General features: G+C 37.7%; 1 protein-coding gene across 1 annotated transcript; it reads right to left on the reverse strand.

Annotated features, from left to right (window-relative positions):
- Window positions 1-1,579: 1,579 nt before the first annotated feature.
- LOC5572408 lies at window positions 1,580-13,227 on the reverse strand. Its single transcript, XM_021837891.1, has 3 exons — window positions 13,144-13,227; window positions 11,663-13,055; window positions 1,580-2,543 (listed from the first exon to the last, which is right to left on the reverse strand). Exons 2-3 carry the CDS (start codon window positions 13,046-13,048, stop codon window positions 1,737-1,739), a joined length of 2,193 nt encoding a protein of 730 aa, XP_021693583.1. The 5' UTR covers window positions 13,049-13,055; window positions 13,144-13,227; the 3' UTR covers window positions 1,580-1,736.
- Window positions 13,228-15,401: the final 2,174 nt, after the last annotated feature.

The raw sequence follows: 15,401 nt of genomic DNA on the forward strand, positions 1-15,401 counted from the left end.
AAGGGACATGGAGAACAAAATACACCCAAAATTTGGGTTTAAAGCAAGGGGTGTGACAAAATCTCAAAAGTCAGAAAAATGCTTTTATGGCTGGAAACCAACAAAAAGCATTTAAAAATTGAGTAAACATGTGTTTTTGGCCTAAACTTAAGCGTTTGGTACTAAAATTGGGACAGGGCTTTACTGCCCATAAAGGCATAACTGTCCCATATGGAATTAGTAGGCATTGAGAAAACAGCGCTCAAAGTTTAAAGTTTGCATTTTCATACAAATTTTTATAATTTTCTACTAAATTTTCGAATGCAATATTCATTTAGCTCTACCCCACAGAATACGTAATTTGCTAATATTGAACAGTAAAAAATATAAAGTTGAACATGATTCTAGTTTTACAGTTGCTATTGGGATTCAAAGTTCATATAGATACTGTTTTGCCTTTAATTTTCAATATGGGACTGCACCAAGTTCATATTTTTCCACAACATTTTCAAACAAAGTGTATAAATTTTTATATGCCTCGTTAAGTGCATATTAAAACATGAATGTTGCGATGAAAAAAGGTGTTGGTTCGAAAATCAATATGGGACAGTTATGCTTTTATGGGCAGTTTAGGATCCTATTACAAGATTGCAAGCATTGTAGTTTTTGACATAAAATGCTTCATGGAACACTTTTTGCAAGATGTTTCTTCATTAAACGTTTTTAATTTACTGGCTAATTATTTACTGGATTAGAGCAAGTAGTAACATTTGTATAAAGAATATGTTCTTGACATTATTGACTAACTTGGGATTCGAATTCTGAAGCTTTTGTAAAAATCCACTAAAGTTTAGATCGTGCTGGTTGAAACATTACTTGGTATACAAAATTTTGATTATTAAAATTCCCGTATATTTCCCAGTTTCTCCCGGTGATTCTAAATTCACGGCTTTTTCCCGGTTTTCCCGATTTCCCGGTGCACTGGTCACCCTGTACGGACGACACACTTGCAAAGTTTTTTTTTGATCCCTACCATAAACTTGCTTTGTTTAGTGAAATGAGATTTAATTTATGGGAATACAACTATGAATAACAAATACGGAGTAAAATTTCAATTGTGAGATACCTTGGGCGTTAATCGGTTAACCTTGGTTTCCTAATAAGGTTTTTCGGATCAGACTTCAGCGTAAGGAGAAGGAAAACTTTAGTCTTGACTTTAAATACTATTTTCGTTAATAAAAGAGAGTCTTTTTAAAGATTTGCATCAAAATAGAGACCAAGTCTCTGAACAGAGTCCTGTTACTAGCCCTCTTACATTACTGTCAAGATTCAAATTCTAATACCGCAAACGGATTCAAACATCACACGAAACATGTTTTAAGAACCTAATAACACAGACAAACAGACATAACACTGTATAAATGTTCATTGACCACTCATTAAACGGCCATTTAAATTTTTCTATGTTAAAACCTCACACCCAGAGGCGCATGGATCGTTTTTCTTCGTGATTGACATTTACGAGCCTTGTTGCACAAAACAGTATTTAGCGCTACATACTCACCGATGACGATGGATTTTAATGAAACTAAAATAAAAGTGAACAGGAACCAACATATATGTCCGGAATGTATTTAACCATATTTTTACAAATCATTCTTGTAAAAATGCATTGCTTTGAATTCAATTCAAAATCCATTAACAAAAGAAAATAAAATAAAAAGCAGTATCATAACTTACTTGAAGTAGCACAAAAATCACTGTAGCTTTTCCCATTCGGCTAGCACCCTACCGATCCTTTCGTTCATCTGCTTGCGTTGCAGATAATTGCCGACCCAAACTATTTCGCCACCTTCCTCTGGGGGCACCGATTCGGCAACAAACAGCTGCTTCAAATCATCTCCTTTCGGTTGACTGTTTAAGAAATCCGGATCGTTCAGTATCTTACGCAGCAGATCGGGCTTCACGTCTTGTTCTATGAACCTTTGCTTAGGTCTCGACTTGTAAATCAAGACCAAATTCAAACCACTTCCTACCGCAGCTCTCCGCTGGTGAGGTTTCCAAAAGCTAAAGTAGGCCCTCTTGGGGTAGCGACCGATACCATGTAGGCCTTCCGGGGAAGTATTGAGTAGAACTCGTTCTATAGCCTGCTCGGCAATGATTGGATCTTTGTCCACTTTAAGATACACTGTACGACTCGTGTAGTAATATACGTTCCAACGACCAGGATACACGCTCAATTTCGAACCCCGATGCATTACGCCGTGATATGTTTCGATAACTTTATCGGCCACTTCCTTGGACTCAAAGTACACCAGTATGTCCAACAGTTTGACAGGCTTCAGATAGGAATTGTAAAATTTGTCATTCTCGTCCAGGTAGACCATCTTCACGGTGTAGCTTTTCGAAGCGAAAAAATCACAAACTTGCTGGTTACGCCGTTTGGGTTCCACATCGGTCACTGGGAAATTGCCCACGTAGACGGGCCACAGCTTGTCCAACGGTTCCTGCTCGTCAGACTTTTCCACATTGGTTGGATACTGTGGGAAGCGTGTATTCTCACCCTGAAATAAACACGATACATTCAAAATCTTTGATCTTTCGTAGTTGAAAACCGCTCGTAAGTTCAAAATCGAAACCGGGCATAAATTTTCAGAGATGGTTCTTCTATATATACATTTAGTCAGTCTACGCTATGCTAAAATTTTCGATTGCAGACAACATTGTTACAGATTTCTCAAAAAAAAAGATCGTGGTTGTAGTTCAGAACATCATGAAAAAAATCAAAGCAGATTGCAACATTTAAAAACAAGCAAGAAATAGGAACTCAGGCTAATTTTCTGGTATTTTTTTTTTTAATAAAACCCTGTGTTCCACATAAACAGTAACTCCAGAGCACAATTCATTTCTGACGAACTCGAGACAAAATGAGTTAAATGAATGTTTAGCATAAGTAATTAAAAAATGATTTCATGCGTACTTAAAATATCTACATTTCAATGCATGAAAAGGGTCCTAAAACACTGTCCCAATTTGAGTGCCAAACGCTTAAGTTTAGGCCGAAAACACATGTTTACTCATTTTTTTAATGTTTTTCGTTTGTTTAAGTCAAAAAAACATTTTTTATGTTTTATTAAGGATTTGGCACACCCCTTGCTTTAAACTTTGAATGTATTTTGTTTTCCGTGTCTCTTTCTAATTGTCAGATAGGAACAACCCCAGTGTTAAAACTAAATCCCCTGTGGTGTTTTTGTCAACTAATCGAACGTCAAACATTATCTAAAGTGTCAAGGTTTATTTATGGACCCAATTTTTAAATTAAAGTTTAAATATGATATAGTCGTTATTTGAGCGGGAAAAATTGCAAAAGTAGTTGCAGTAACATGCTCTTTCGTGTTATTAAGTAAAAACAAAATTTCATTAAATATTTAAGGACCCTACCCAAGTAACCACAAACATTAAGGTATTACCGTATTTTAACTTTAATTCAACGAGTGCATTGCGTCATTGCTTTTATTCTGCAATATGCGTGCAGTAATGCTTTAATTCCATTTTATGAATGCAATGTAGCATTGTTCTATTGTAGCAATGAAATGTGCATTAATGGGTGATATACGCCCAACTAACATTTAGTGCAAATGTAAACATTCTCTAGGCCCTCTTTATACGGCTTTATGCTGAGTAAAGGCGCTGTACATACGAACGAAAGCTTCTATGCGATCCTTTTACCAACAAATCTGGCGAATCTACTCAGCTACTTTTAAGCTGTGTTGGTAGCTCTTGTTCATATCGATCATTGCTCTATCTCGACAGTTATACGACAAGTAGCTGTGTAACATCTTCGGAAAGCGCTTTCTCAACCATTTCGCAACTGTTGAATAATTTTTATACAGCTTCGCTGTATTATCAATTAAATATTATTTTCAAGCTGTTTTCACAGCTTCCGGAATTCATATCATAAGTATCTGAAAATTTAATGTTCCCAACGTAACCCTGCCACCGCTTGGAATCGAACTCACGATCTCTGCATCCACAAGTCTCGACGCTGTCCTTGTTGCCACCACAGTCTATATCGAAAGGCAAAGAAAACACACCGTTTTGTTCTACATCGAAAACGGTTCACACAATATTTTATAATGATCGTATAAGATGCCATCGCCACGCTTACACCACTTCATCAGGCTGTAAAAGGGTGCGAAACGTCAAACTCAATGTTTACATCCAACAAGCTGAGTAGATGCGCCACAAGTTGTTGTTTTACAGCATACTGCTGTATGCTCGCTGTATAACTAACGACAAAGCGCTTCTTAAATATATATTGAGAAGCATAACAAATCATATTGTATAGAAGCAGCCGGATTGATGATGGCGAGTTTTATTCCACATCATTAGGTTGCTATCTTTTACGATGTTGAGTTACAGCTTAGTGAAAGCAGCAAAAGCGATAACTGACGAAATTTATTCAGCTAAGATTTGTAGCTGCAAAACGTTTGCGTTACAGCTGTATTAACGCTAATCGTTCTATTTTTGACAGCTTTTTTTTTGCTGCGTTCGCTGCTTCAATTCAACTGTTATACAGCACAAAGCAAATAATCTTGGCTTATAGCGCTAAAATTGTTAGTTGGGCGGTCACCATTCAATGCTTCATTGCATCATCTTACTCAATGCTTCATCGCAACAAAAATGCCAAAATTTCATTGCTCTATTTATTGTCAATCTTTCCCTCACTCAGGAAAATAGACTATAAAAATACTTAAATATTCCTAATGAAAATTCACGTCAAAAAATCTTGTTGAAATTCGTCTTACGAGAAACCAGAATTTGAAAACAAAAAATAAGCAACAACCTGGAATTGAACCAAAAACCTTACGATTGATAGGCCCGAGCGTACACCACACGGCTATCGACGATTCAATGTGCCGAGATGCTAAAACGATACATAAAACGTGAAGTTTTAGCCCCACACAATGAAAACAAAACAAATCTCACTGTCACGAATTTTCACACCTTCATCGCTGGGCTATATTCTACATTCTACGACAAACCAGGTAAGATGCCGTACACAGTTGTCTACTTTATTGTTCACTTAATTATTCATGTACCGAACTGCTTACACGATTGATCGCATGAAGATCACGACTTTTTTGGAGAGCAAATGGATTGCCTCCTCTACGTCTGCTAGATGAACCAATTCCAAGCCAGAATCTCTTATCTGAATAGGATTTGGATCATCCTACGGATGTAAAATCAGAATCACTAATTGATAACGTCACACAGCGGGACGAAATCAAAAAAAGTGGGACATGTGTGTTTGTGCTGAAACTATTGGTTTTAGCGTTTCGGCATGTTCTACAAAGTTTCATCATTTATTGAGTACCTAATTTAGACACTGAAAAAAATTTCACTTAAAGTGATATACACTGAGAAAAAAAATTAACTTTTTTATTTACTGTCAAAAATGAAAACTGTCTAAGGTAGTATTGTAGGCGACATCATTTCATGAAAGTTTGTCGAAGACGGAAAAGCTCTATCTCCTACACTGACGAAGTTAGGGGGTAAAAATGATGGGTACCCCCTTAAAACTCATATTTTCTCCATAACTTCTAAATTTGAATTTCTACATTTTTACAATGTTCTACAATGTTTAAGGTGCTGTAAAAATACACATTTTTGCCAAAGACACTAGAGCGCTAGCTCTTCACGTTGAAGATTTACGAACGATTTTCTGATTTTATCACATCAAATTTAAGTGTGCATATCTTGTAAAGTTGCAAGTAGTAGCAGCTAATTCTAGCATCATGCTGTTCCTCAACCTATTCCCTTCTTATATATGTACAAATAATTGCGGGGTCAAGCGGGGCTCATCGCAGTTTGTTTAATTGAAAATTGTATTTCCTATAAATAATGTATGTTTTCTAAATTAATTATTGTTTTTTTTCTATCTGTTATTTTTTTATGTTTTGTTATGATATTTAACTCTTGGCCCATTTTACGAACGGCAAATTTATAATGTTTATTGTTCAAGTTTCTATTTGACATGGCTGTAGAGGAAAAGTTGTTGTTTCCGTGAAAATTACTGGATTTTTTTCTAGTGTATAGAATGCTGTCATCAATCATCATCATCAATCATCAATCAGGAGTGCAATACAATTATTTTTTATAACTAAGATTGTAGTATATACAATCAAATTGTACAGTTGAATCAGTTGAACAGTTGATTATGATCTTATAGCGGTATTTAACACTTTGAAACACTTATAAAAATGCTGTCAGATACACGGAAAAATAAACATTACTTTAAAAAATATAACTGTCCAAATTTTGACAAAAACTGAGGAACACAACATTTTATCATAGTTTAAAATGGGCAAACATTAAAAATTCCATAGCAAAATGTAAACAAAACTTAAAATCTATACCACATCAATAAAAACTACAAAAAATATATATTTAATTATAGGAAATACAATTTTCAATTAAACAAAGTGCGATGAGCCCCGTTTGACCCCGCAATTATTCGTACATATATAAAAAGGGAATAGGTTGAGGAACAGCATGATGCTAGAATTAGCTTCTACTACTTGCAACTTTACAAGATATGCACACTTAAATTTGATGTGAAAAAATCAGAAAATCGTTCGTAAATCTTCAACGTAAAGAGCTAGCGCTCTAGTGTCTTTGGCAAAAATGTGTATTTTTACAGCACCTTAAACATTGTAGAACATTGTAAAAATGTAGAAATTCAAACTTAGAAGTTATGGAGAAAATATGAATTTTAAGGGGGTACCCATCATTTTTACCCCCTAACTTCGTCAGTGTAGGAGATAGAGCTTTTCCGTCTTCGACAAACTTTCATGAAATGATGTCGCCTACAATACTTCCTTAGACAGTTTTCAATTTTGACAATAAATAAAAAAGTTAATTATTTTTCTCAGTGTATATCACTTTAAGTGAAATTTTTTTAGTGTCCAAATTAAGTACTCAATAAATGATGAAACTTTGTAGAACATGTCGAAACGCTAAAACCAATAGTTTCAGCACAAACACACATGTCCCACTTTTTTTTATTTCGTCCCACTGTGCGTCATTGAGAAATAAAGTAATTTAAGGAATGGTATATGGACGCACTCAGGTATTAGTTTGGCAACTTCGAAAACAAAACTGAAAAGTGCTACTTTTCAGCACCGTTTGTTTTAATTAGTAGGAAAAGTAGGCATTTACGTTATCCATTCTGTTAATAAAAAGTAGGCTGATTTGCAACGGAATTGCAAAAGAAAATACTTAGATTATGACGACTTTTGAAAGATTTTATTTGCAGAATTGTCGAAGAAATTCCAGAAAAATATTTGATGGAGTTTCTGCGCGATGAATCATTTTTTCGAGAATCTTCAGTTACTCCTCACAGATTTTTTACTGTTCGTCCATTTGTTTATTTTTATTTTTAATATGAATGATAAAAAAAAGTTGATCCAATGAATGATCCTAAGGGCAGCACCGGTAGATACTTGGTCTATATTTTAATGCAAGTCTCTTAAAAGTCTAATTTTAATGGAAGGTCTCTAAAGTATTTATTCTAGCCAGAATGGACTCTGAAATCTCTTTCTTATTTATTCCCCGAGGAAAATCTTCAGGAATTATCATAGTAATTTTATTTCCTACAGGATCTCTATCCCACAAATTCTTCCAGCAATTTTTCAAAAGATACTTAGAAATATTTCTCCAGAACTTGCTCCAGGAAATCCTTGAGAACTCCAAAGCTACTACCTCTAATAATTTCCTCAAATATTGCTTTAATTTTTTTTTCCAAAACTGTTCTAGAATTCCCTTAGATTTTTTTCACTAATCCTTCAACCTAATTCTCCAGTTGTTACTCTAGGAGATCTTCCAAAGATTTCTACAGAATTTCTTCCGAGGAAATCCACAACTATTCATTCCAGAGTGTTTGAAAAAATGCTTAAGGCATTTTTTTTCTTCAAGAAACCCTGCAAGAATTCCTCCGCTTGTTCATGTGGATTACTTCAAGAATTCATCCACGTTTCCTCCCAGAAATGCTTCAAAATTCCTTGAAGAGTTCTTCGAAATCTCTTTTTTCAGTTTTTTTTTTCAGCATTTCATCCAAGTATTACTTCTGCAGTTTTACCAAACATTTAAAAAAAAGTTTCTCAAAAAACCCTTTTTCAAAAGTTTATCTATGTTTTCATATTTGTTTACTACAGCATTTTTTCTAATAATACCTCCGATCATTCCTAGACAAATTTCTATAAGGTACCGCGGGGCAAGTGTGTAAATGGGGTAAGTGAAAATAATTGGTATATTTAACTGAATATGTGAATTAACGTTTTAAACTCATGCGTAAAACTTTGAGGCCATTGAGAACATTACGATAGGTAAGAGATTTCTGAGATTATTCAGCCATTATTGCATAATAGAGCGAAAGATTGTTAACCTGTCAACTATCACTCCGTAACAAGTTGGTGGCGTGCAATCTTATTTTAATATTTTCAGTGGACAAAAGTCGCGGAAAATAATTTTCTGCACCACTTCTAAGTTGTCCCCTCTGACAGTTTTAAATTACAATAAAAAAAGTTTTAGAATTAATTCGACGTAGGCCTAAAAATAACTAAATTGAAACACCGTCAATTTTCTAATTATGTGGGGCAAGTGAAAAGTTTCTCATTAGAGATTGAATTTGTGTTTTCTCTTTAGGTAGCTATAAGTATACAAGGTTCACAATTATCATAGAATAACAGAATGTGCTGATAATTCAAGAAACACTATACTTGAAGCGTTAAAAGCTATTATCATGGCCAAATAATGGAACTTCTCTAAGAAAGAAGGTTGCCAAATATTACGATATTAATATGTTTACTTCGGACAGCCGATTAAAAGGAAGACGTTGATTGGAAAGTTCCAATATAAGACAACGCACGGAAATCTCGTGGAATGTCTATGTAAAGCTAGTTCAAAACATAAAAAATGGGATACAGGTGTATCCACATAAAAAAGTTTCTAAATACTTAATTGAAGGATTCCGTTTGATTTCTCCCGGCTCTTCGGGTCCGATTTTCTTAACAAATAACGAGCGGTGTAAATTCTACAGAGCAGAAATGCAATTGCTGTCCCATGATGTAAGAACTATCATTGGAAATGTTGCAGTTATAATGTTGTCGAATCATGTCAACAAACATAACTGAACAGAAGAACAGTCAAGAAACAAGAATAAAATTTTCTTTGTTTACATGTTACTTATGTTATTGTTCATTGGGACGCCTTAACAAATGTTAAAGGTAATAAAAATCGTACATATAACTGTTAATTTTTGAATTTATTGTTCAAAACGTAAGGAGACGTTTTTCAAAAACTTTTTCTGTACTTTTTTCTTCAATTTTACATAAAAATAAATTTCAGCATACTGCTTTTATTTGGTGGGAGTCAAGCTAAAAAATATACACGACCTCATTTGTTTTAATTTAAAGTCTCTAAGATTTGAAGAATCCCAACTATGCGAAATCCATTACCCACTTGCCCCACGGTACCTTAGAGATTCTGTCCAATGTTTTTCGAGAAATATCTGTAGAAAATACTGTGGAATGCTATTCCGAAACTCGATAGATTTTTTTCGATTATATGAGCAAATTATATGAGAAATCATCGAAAACTTCATGAAGGGTGACTATAAAACTAACACAAGTTTTATCAGAGTTTACTCTACGATTTTATTCAAAAATACCCCACGGATTTATGTTTCAGAAAAATTTTCTTGGCATAATAATACCTCATGAATTCATGAGAAAATATTTACTTAAGAAATCAAATCTCAAAGAATTACTGAAGGGATTTTTGTAGAAGGAATCTATGAAGTAATTGTTGAAGGTATCTTTAAATAAATCCCTACAGTCGCCTCTCCACATCTCGATATCGAAGGGACCATCGAGATAGGGAGAGATCGAGACATAGAACAAATTTTTAACGAATACTAGATTGAAAATCACTCCGTTGCCAGGAAAATCAAAAACAAACAGATGTCATTTCGTCTTCGCAAATTGTTTTGAATCTCTAAAATCTAGTCTAGTAGCCTTTGATAGTGGGCATATCGACATACGGAGAGAAAATTGGGAACGAAAATCACATCGAGATAGGGAGATATCGAGATAAGGAGGATATCGAGATATGGAGAGTGAAAATGTATGCATATTGAAGGAACCGAAAAAATCATCGACATAGGGAGAGATATCGAGATGTAGAACATCGAGATGTGGAGAGTCGACTGTAGTTGAAATCTTATATAAATCCTAAACGACATTTTTTAGAGGAAATTCCTAAAAACTTCTGAAAAAGTTATTGATTGAATTTTAGAAGACTTCTTGCCCGGGAATCTCGGTGGATGTCCCAGGTAAATCGATGGATGAATTAGTGGATAAAATCTTGGAGGAGTTAGGACTTTCTTGAAAAATTTCTAAAAGAAGTTTTGGAAGAATTCAGTTGATTTCTGAAATAATTTTTGAAGAAATTCCATTTCCGTGGTTCTCCTTGGAAAAATCCTGGTTGAATGCTCCTAAATCCTAAACAAAATACTTGGAGAAATCCCCTAGGGAAACATTTTGATGGAAGTCCTATAGTAAATCATGGAAAAACACATCCAGTAATACTTTTAATGTCACGCGGAATTCTAAAAAAAATGTCTTAGATCTTAGAGAAATGTCTGTGCTGGGGCTGCTATGAAAAATCAAACTCTTATCTCTTGACTCCTGTTAGGTTTCGTTTTGTTTTCTTAGGTTTGAAGTTTCCATGGTTATGTCTACGAATTTCTTCGTTCTAATTCTATACGGATCATACAAAATTTTACCGAAGAGTCACACGTTTTGGCAACCGTACGCTACAGCGCTGCCTATTGGACCTCATTCCTACAAATACCAAGAAGCAGAGTTATAACCCTCTCATAAGTTACATAAGGGGCTGTTTATTAATCACGTAAGACAATTTTTGGGAATTAAGCCCATAACAATTCCCCTCACCTTCCATGATAAGATTTTTTTGTATGAAAATAAAAAAATAAATTGTATCGTGCTTAGCCATCTCAATCATATAAGCTTCAAACTGTGAGCATTAGTTTCTCAACGCCTACTTTTTCCATATTGGACACCTAACGGGGACAGGATCCGCCATTGATGTCGAAATTTACAAAAACAGTTTTTTCGTTCAAAATCAAGAAATTTTACATGAAAATGTGTTCATTGTATTAATTCTATTATCAAACCGAAACTCTGTGAACATATTTACATCGAATAATTTTTAGTTTTGAACAGAAAAACTGCTTTTGAAATTTCGATGATGACGATGATTGCGTGACGGATCCTTGAACATTAACGTTCGACGCAGCAGTTTTTGTGATCAAAACTAAAAGTTATTCTATGAAAATATGTCCACTGTGTTTCGGTAGGAGAGTAGAGTACAGTGAACACATTTTTCTGTATTTTTTTCTTGATTTTGAACGAAAAAACTGCTTTTGAAAATTCCGAAATCAATGACGGATCCTGCCTCTTAAGCTCCTATTAGACAGTTTCACCTAATATAAAAATTTGGAATGTCGTAGAATATATCTGCTTTTATACGGAAGAACGAACCCTGAAATTCCAGCCTGACCAGAGAACATCGATACAAGAAGGGTTAAACACATTCTTACCGCTATGATGATGGCCACAGTCAAACCATTCTCCAGAGCATCGCATTGCAGGTCATGATACCTATCGACCAAACCTCCGAGCTTTTTCTCCTGCTTCAACATGGCGTAGAACAGCTTATTGCGCACCGCCAGCGTTCCAACCTCTCCCTTCGTCAAAAGTTTCATTCTCATGGAAGCCAGATCCTCCGAAAGTTTGGTGAAATTTTGCCTGCCCCAATCGGTTTTGCGAGGTATACCAAGAATGGCTTGCTTCTGACGGAGTACTTCGTACTTTGTTTTCTTCCCGTGATTGGGCCCTTTAGGGGCTACGGGTAGCCCTTTGCGTTTCGCCTCTTGTCTTGCTCTGGCATTGTCTATCAACTGTTGTTTCCGCTTCAACCGGTTCTGATTGATTGTTTCATGCACCTTTGGCCGGAAAGCTTTTGGACGCGTCCAGTTGTCCCAATCCCTCACCACCGGAGGCAGCTTTCCGTTCAGTAAATCATTCAGCGCATACTCAGGGGGAAGCATATCCAGGAACGAGGGATCTTCCTGGATCAGAAACATCATGTCATATTTGCAATCGTCTTCCAGAAACCGTTGTTTCCGAACAGGACAGGTCAAACGAGAAGGGATCCATTTTTTGGATTCCGACACAGCCTTTCTCATTGAGTGTACATCACCAAACTCCACAAACACCTCACAATCGGAATGCCTCACGATGGTGTCGATGTTCTCGATTCCAAGATTGCGAAGGGTTAGTTCCACCCATGTATCCGTAACATGGATAGCCCTCTTGGCCATTTTGAAACATATCGTTCGTTCCGGATCGAAATACAGCGGAATTCTCCCGGGCATAACATTGAGTCTGTGTCCGTAGTAAGTTGTTTTATCGCAACAACGAATCGCTCGATCGGCATCTTCCTTGCTGGTAAAGTACACCAGCATGTCCAGAACCAGAGTACATTTCTGGTGCCTTTTGAAATAAGGCTCATCTTTACACCATATGTAAATCATTCTGCTCAGAAGTCCTTTGCTGGCAAAATATGTGGCGATTTGGGTGTTCCTCTCCAGTTCGTCGAAACTGTTCAGCATGAAGTTGGACACATACACGGGCCAATAGGGCGAAAGCGTCCACGCCGGGTAACATGTCGGATCCAGTTCCGTTGGGTACAAGTCTTCTCTAGTGTACTCTTTCACACAGAACAAATCCGTGTACACCTTGGGCACAGGGTTTGGGTCTGGATGATCTGAATCGTCATTTTTGGCCTCTAAACCTTCCGAATCAGAGATGTTTTCAAAAGACGCAGCAAAAAATGGGTTTCCACTTCCGGCATACTCATCGTCACTTTCCAGAGGATATTCCGGATTGTACGCATTGCACGGCGGGGGATCGGTGTCGCACATACTGGGTCTGAAATGATGGCACGTTTTAGGGGGGTTTTAACGTTTTTTAAGAACGAAAAAAAGGCAAATTTATTTGAATTTCCACAAAAAATTACCGAAATTGTGATATTACTGTTGCGAGTCCTCAAAAACGTCAAACACAAAACAACAAACAGAAGTGCACGGTTAAAAGTTTGTTTTTACACGCTTACTTTGAAGTACCCAGTAATGAGTACTTTCATACCCATTTCAATGAAAAGTGGTTTAACTAATTTAATGGGTATTGACAACTTACTCATTAAAGGGTATTTGCTGATGGAATATGCAATGCTGTTTCCTCTCCGTGCAGTATTCGGTGAGTGGTAACCAAGGTGGCAACCCTGAATGCTACCCACTGCACCGTCGAACGAGCGCGCCAAAAGCGCATCATTGAGAAAGAGAAGACGAAGCAACAGTGCAAAGTACAGTTGATTATCATTCATTCGTTACTATTCAACCCGAGCAGACGTTTATTAAAGTTTATCTCGTTTCATTCACACAAGTGTTTCATTCCAAGTCCGGTTCCTTTTCTTCGGTGTTTCGCTTCCGTTGTGCCGTGTCCACCTCTGCCCAACAGGTAATGGTCCCAGAGGAAATCCGAAATTTAATTTCCGGATAGTTTAGGAAGAAAGTGTGAGAAACTGTTTTCCTGTTTCGGGTGTTCGCGCCGCGTGTGATTGGATTTTGTTTCCTGCTGTGGTGATTCAGTTTGGGATAACAAAATGGCGGAGCCGAACAAATTCGCGTTTGCCAGGTTGAGCAACCACAACTGGCAGATCTGGAAGTTCCGGATGGAGATGCTCCTGACCAGGGAGGAGCTCTGGTATGTGGTGGGCGATATGAAGCCGGAACCGGTTACCGATCAGTGGACGAAAGACGACCGGAAAGCGCGTGCCACCATCGGTTTATGTATCGAGGACAATCAGTTCGGTTTAGTGAAAAACGCGGACAGTGCGAAAGCTTTCTGGGAACAGTTGAAAGCATACCACGAGAAGAACACGGTCACGTCGCGTGTGTCTTTATTGAAGAAACTATGCAATGTGAATCTCGCGGAAAGTGGTGATCTCGAGTGTCATTTAGTAGTGTTGGAAGATTTATTCGACCGTTTGTCGAATGCGGGGCAACCGCTGGAAGAGTCGCTGCGGATCGCGATGATTCTGCGCAGCTTGCCCGACTCCTACGGAACATTGGTGACGGCCCTAGAGAGTCGTGCCGATGCCGATATCACCATGCAACTGGTAAAATCGAAGCTACTGGATGAATTCGAGAGGCGGAAGGAACGATCCGGTGATTCGTTTGATATGAAAGCGATGAAAAGTGCAATGCAAAGTGTGGGTGGTGTTTCACAACGAGTGTGCTATTTCTGCAACAAGCCTGGCCATGTGCGTCGGAATTGCCGGCTTTATCTGGCGAAGCAGAAAAGCGGCGAAGACGAGAAGAAGCCAGAAGAAAAATCGAGCGGCAGGCAAAATGCGAAGAAAGTGAAAAATGAAACCTGCAGTGCCGGTGTGTGCTTCATGGTGGCGGATGATGGACAGCGTGAATGCTGGTTTATAGACAGTGGAGCGAGCTGCCACATGACAAGTGACAAGAAATTTTTCACGACGTTCGAGGAGAAGGCTGGTCCAAATGTGATTTTGGCCGACGGCAAAGTTGCTGCCACAGCTGGATGCGGTGATGGTGTAGTGTTGTGTGTAGGTGGAGATGGAAATACAATCGAAGTAAAGTTACGCGATGTGTTGTATGTTCCCTCCCTTACCAGTGGACTGGTATCTGTGGACAAGTTAACCGCGAAAGGATTTGTGGTGAAATTCCGAAAGGATGGCTGTTCCATTTGCGACGTCAGCGGTAAGGTGGTTGTTGCCGGAGAGCAGACTGGATCCCTGTACAAGCTGAAGCTGGCGGAAGTCGCAAGGAAAGTGGAAGGTAAGATGCACAATCATAATTGTCAACATCAGTGGCATAAGCGTTTCGGACACAGAGACCCGGCAGTATTGTCGAAGATTGTCGATGGCAAATTGGGCGTAGGCGTGAAGGTCACGGATTGCGGCATCAGACAAACTTGCGAGCCATGTTTGGAGGGTAAGTTGTCGCGGAGTCCGTTTCCGAAAGTAGCGGAAAGAAAGTCAAAGGGTGTTTTGGAGTTGGTCCACACAGATCTCTGTGGTCCAATGCGAACGACGACACCTGGTGGAAAACGATTTCTGATGACGATGATCGACGATTTCAGTCGATACACGGTCGTTTATCTTCTGGAGAAGAAATCGGAGGCTGCTGGTAAGATAAAGCAATACGTGAGGTACGTGGAGAACTTGTTTGGGCGGAAACCACGAGT

This window comes from Aedes aegypti, chromosome 1 (assembly GCF_002204515.2).
Source record: "Aedes aegypti strain LVP_AGWG chromosome 1, AaegL5.0 Primary Assembly, whole genome shotgun sequence".
NCBI classification, from domain to species: Eukaryota; Metazoa; Arthropoda; class Insecta; order Diptera; family Culicidae; genus Aedes; species Aedes aegypti.

What these genes read in the sequence shown, in the direction of transcription:
- LOC5572408 (XM_021837891.1), bottom strand. Translation starts at nt 13,048, where the DNA reads ATGTGCGACACCGATCCCCCGCCGTGCAATGCGTACAATCCGGAATAT. An exon ending in CTGTGGCCATCATCATAGCG is followed by an intron (nt 2,544 to 11,662) that starts GTAAGAATGTGT and finishes TGTTTATTTCAG; the next exon opens with GGTGAGAATACACGCTTCCC.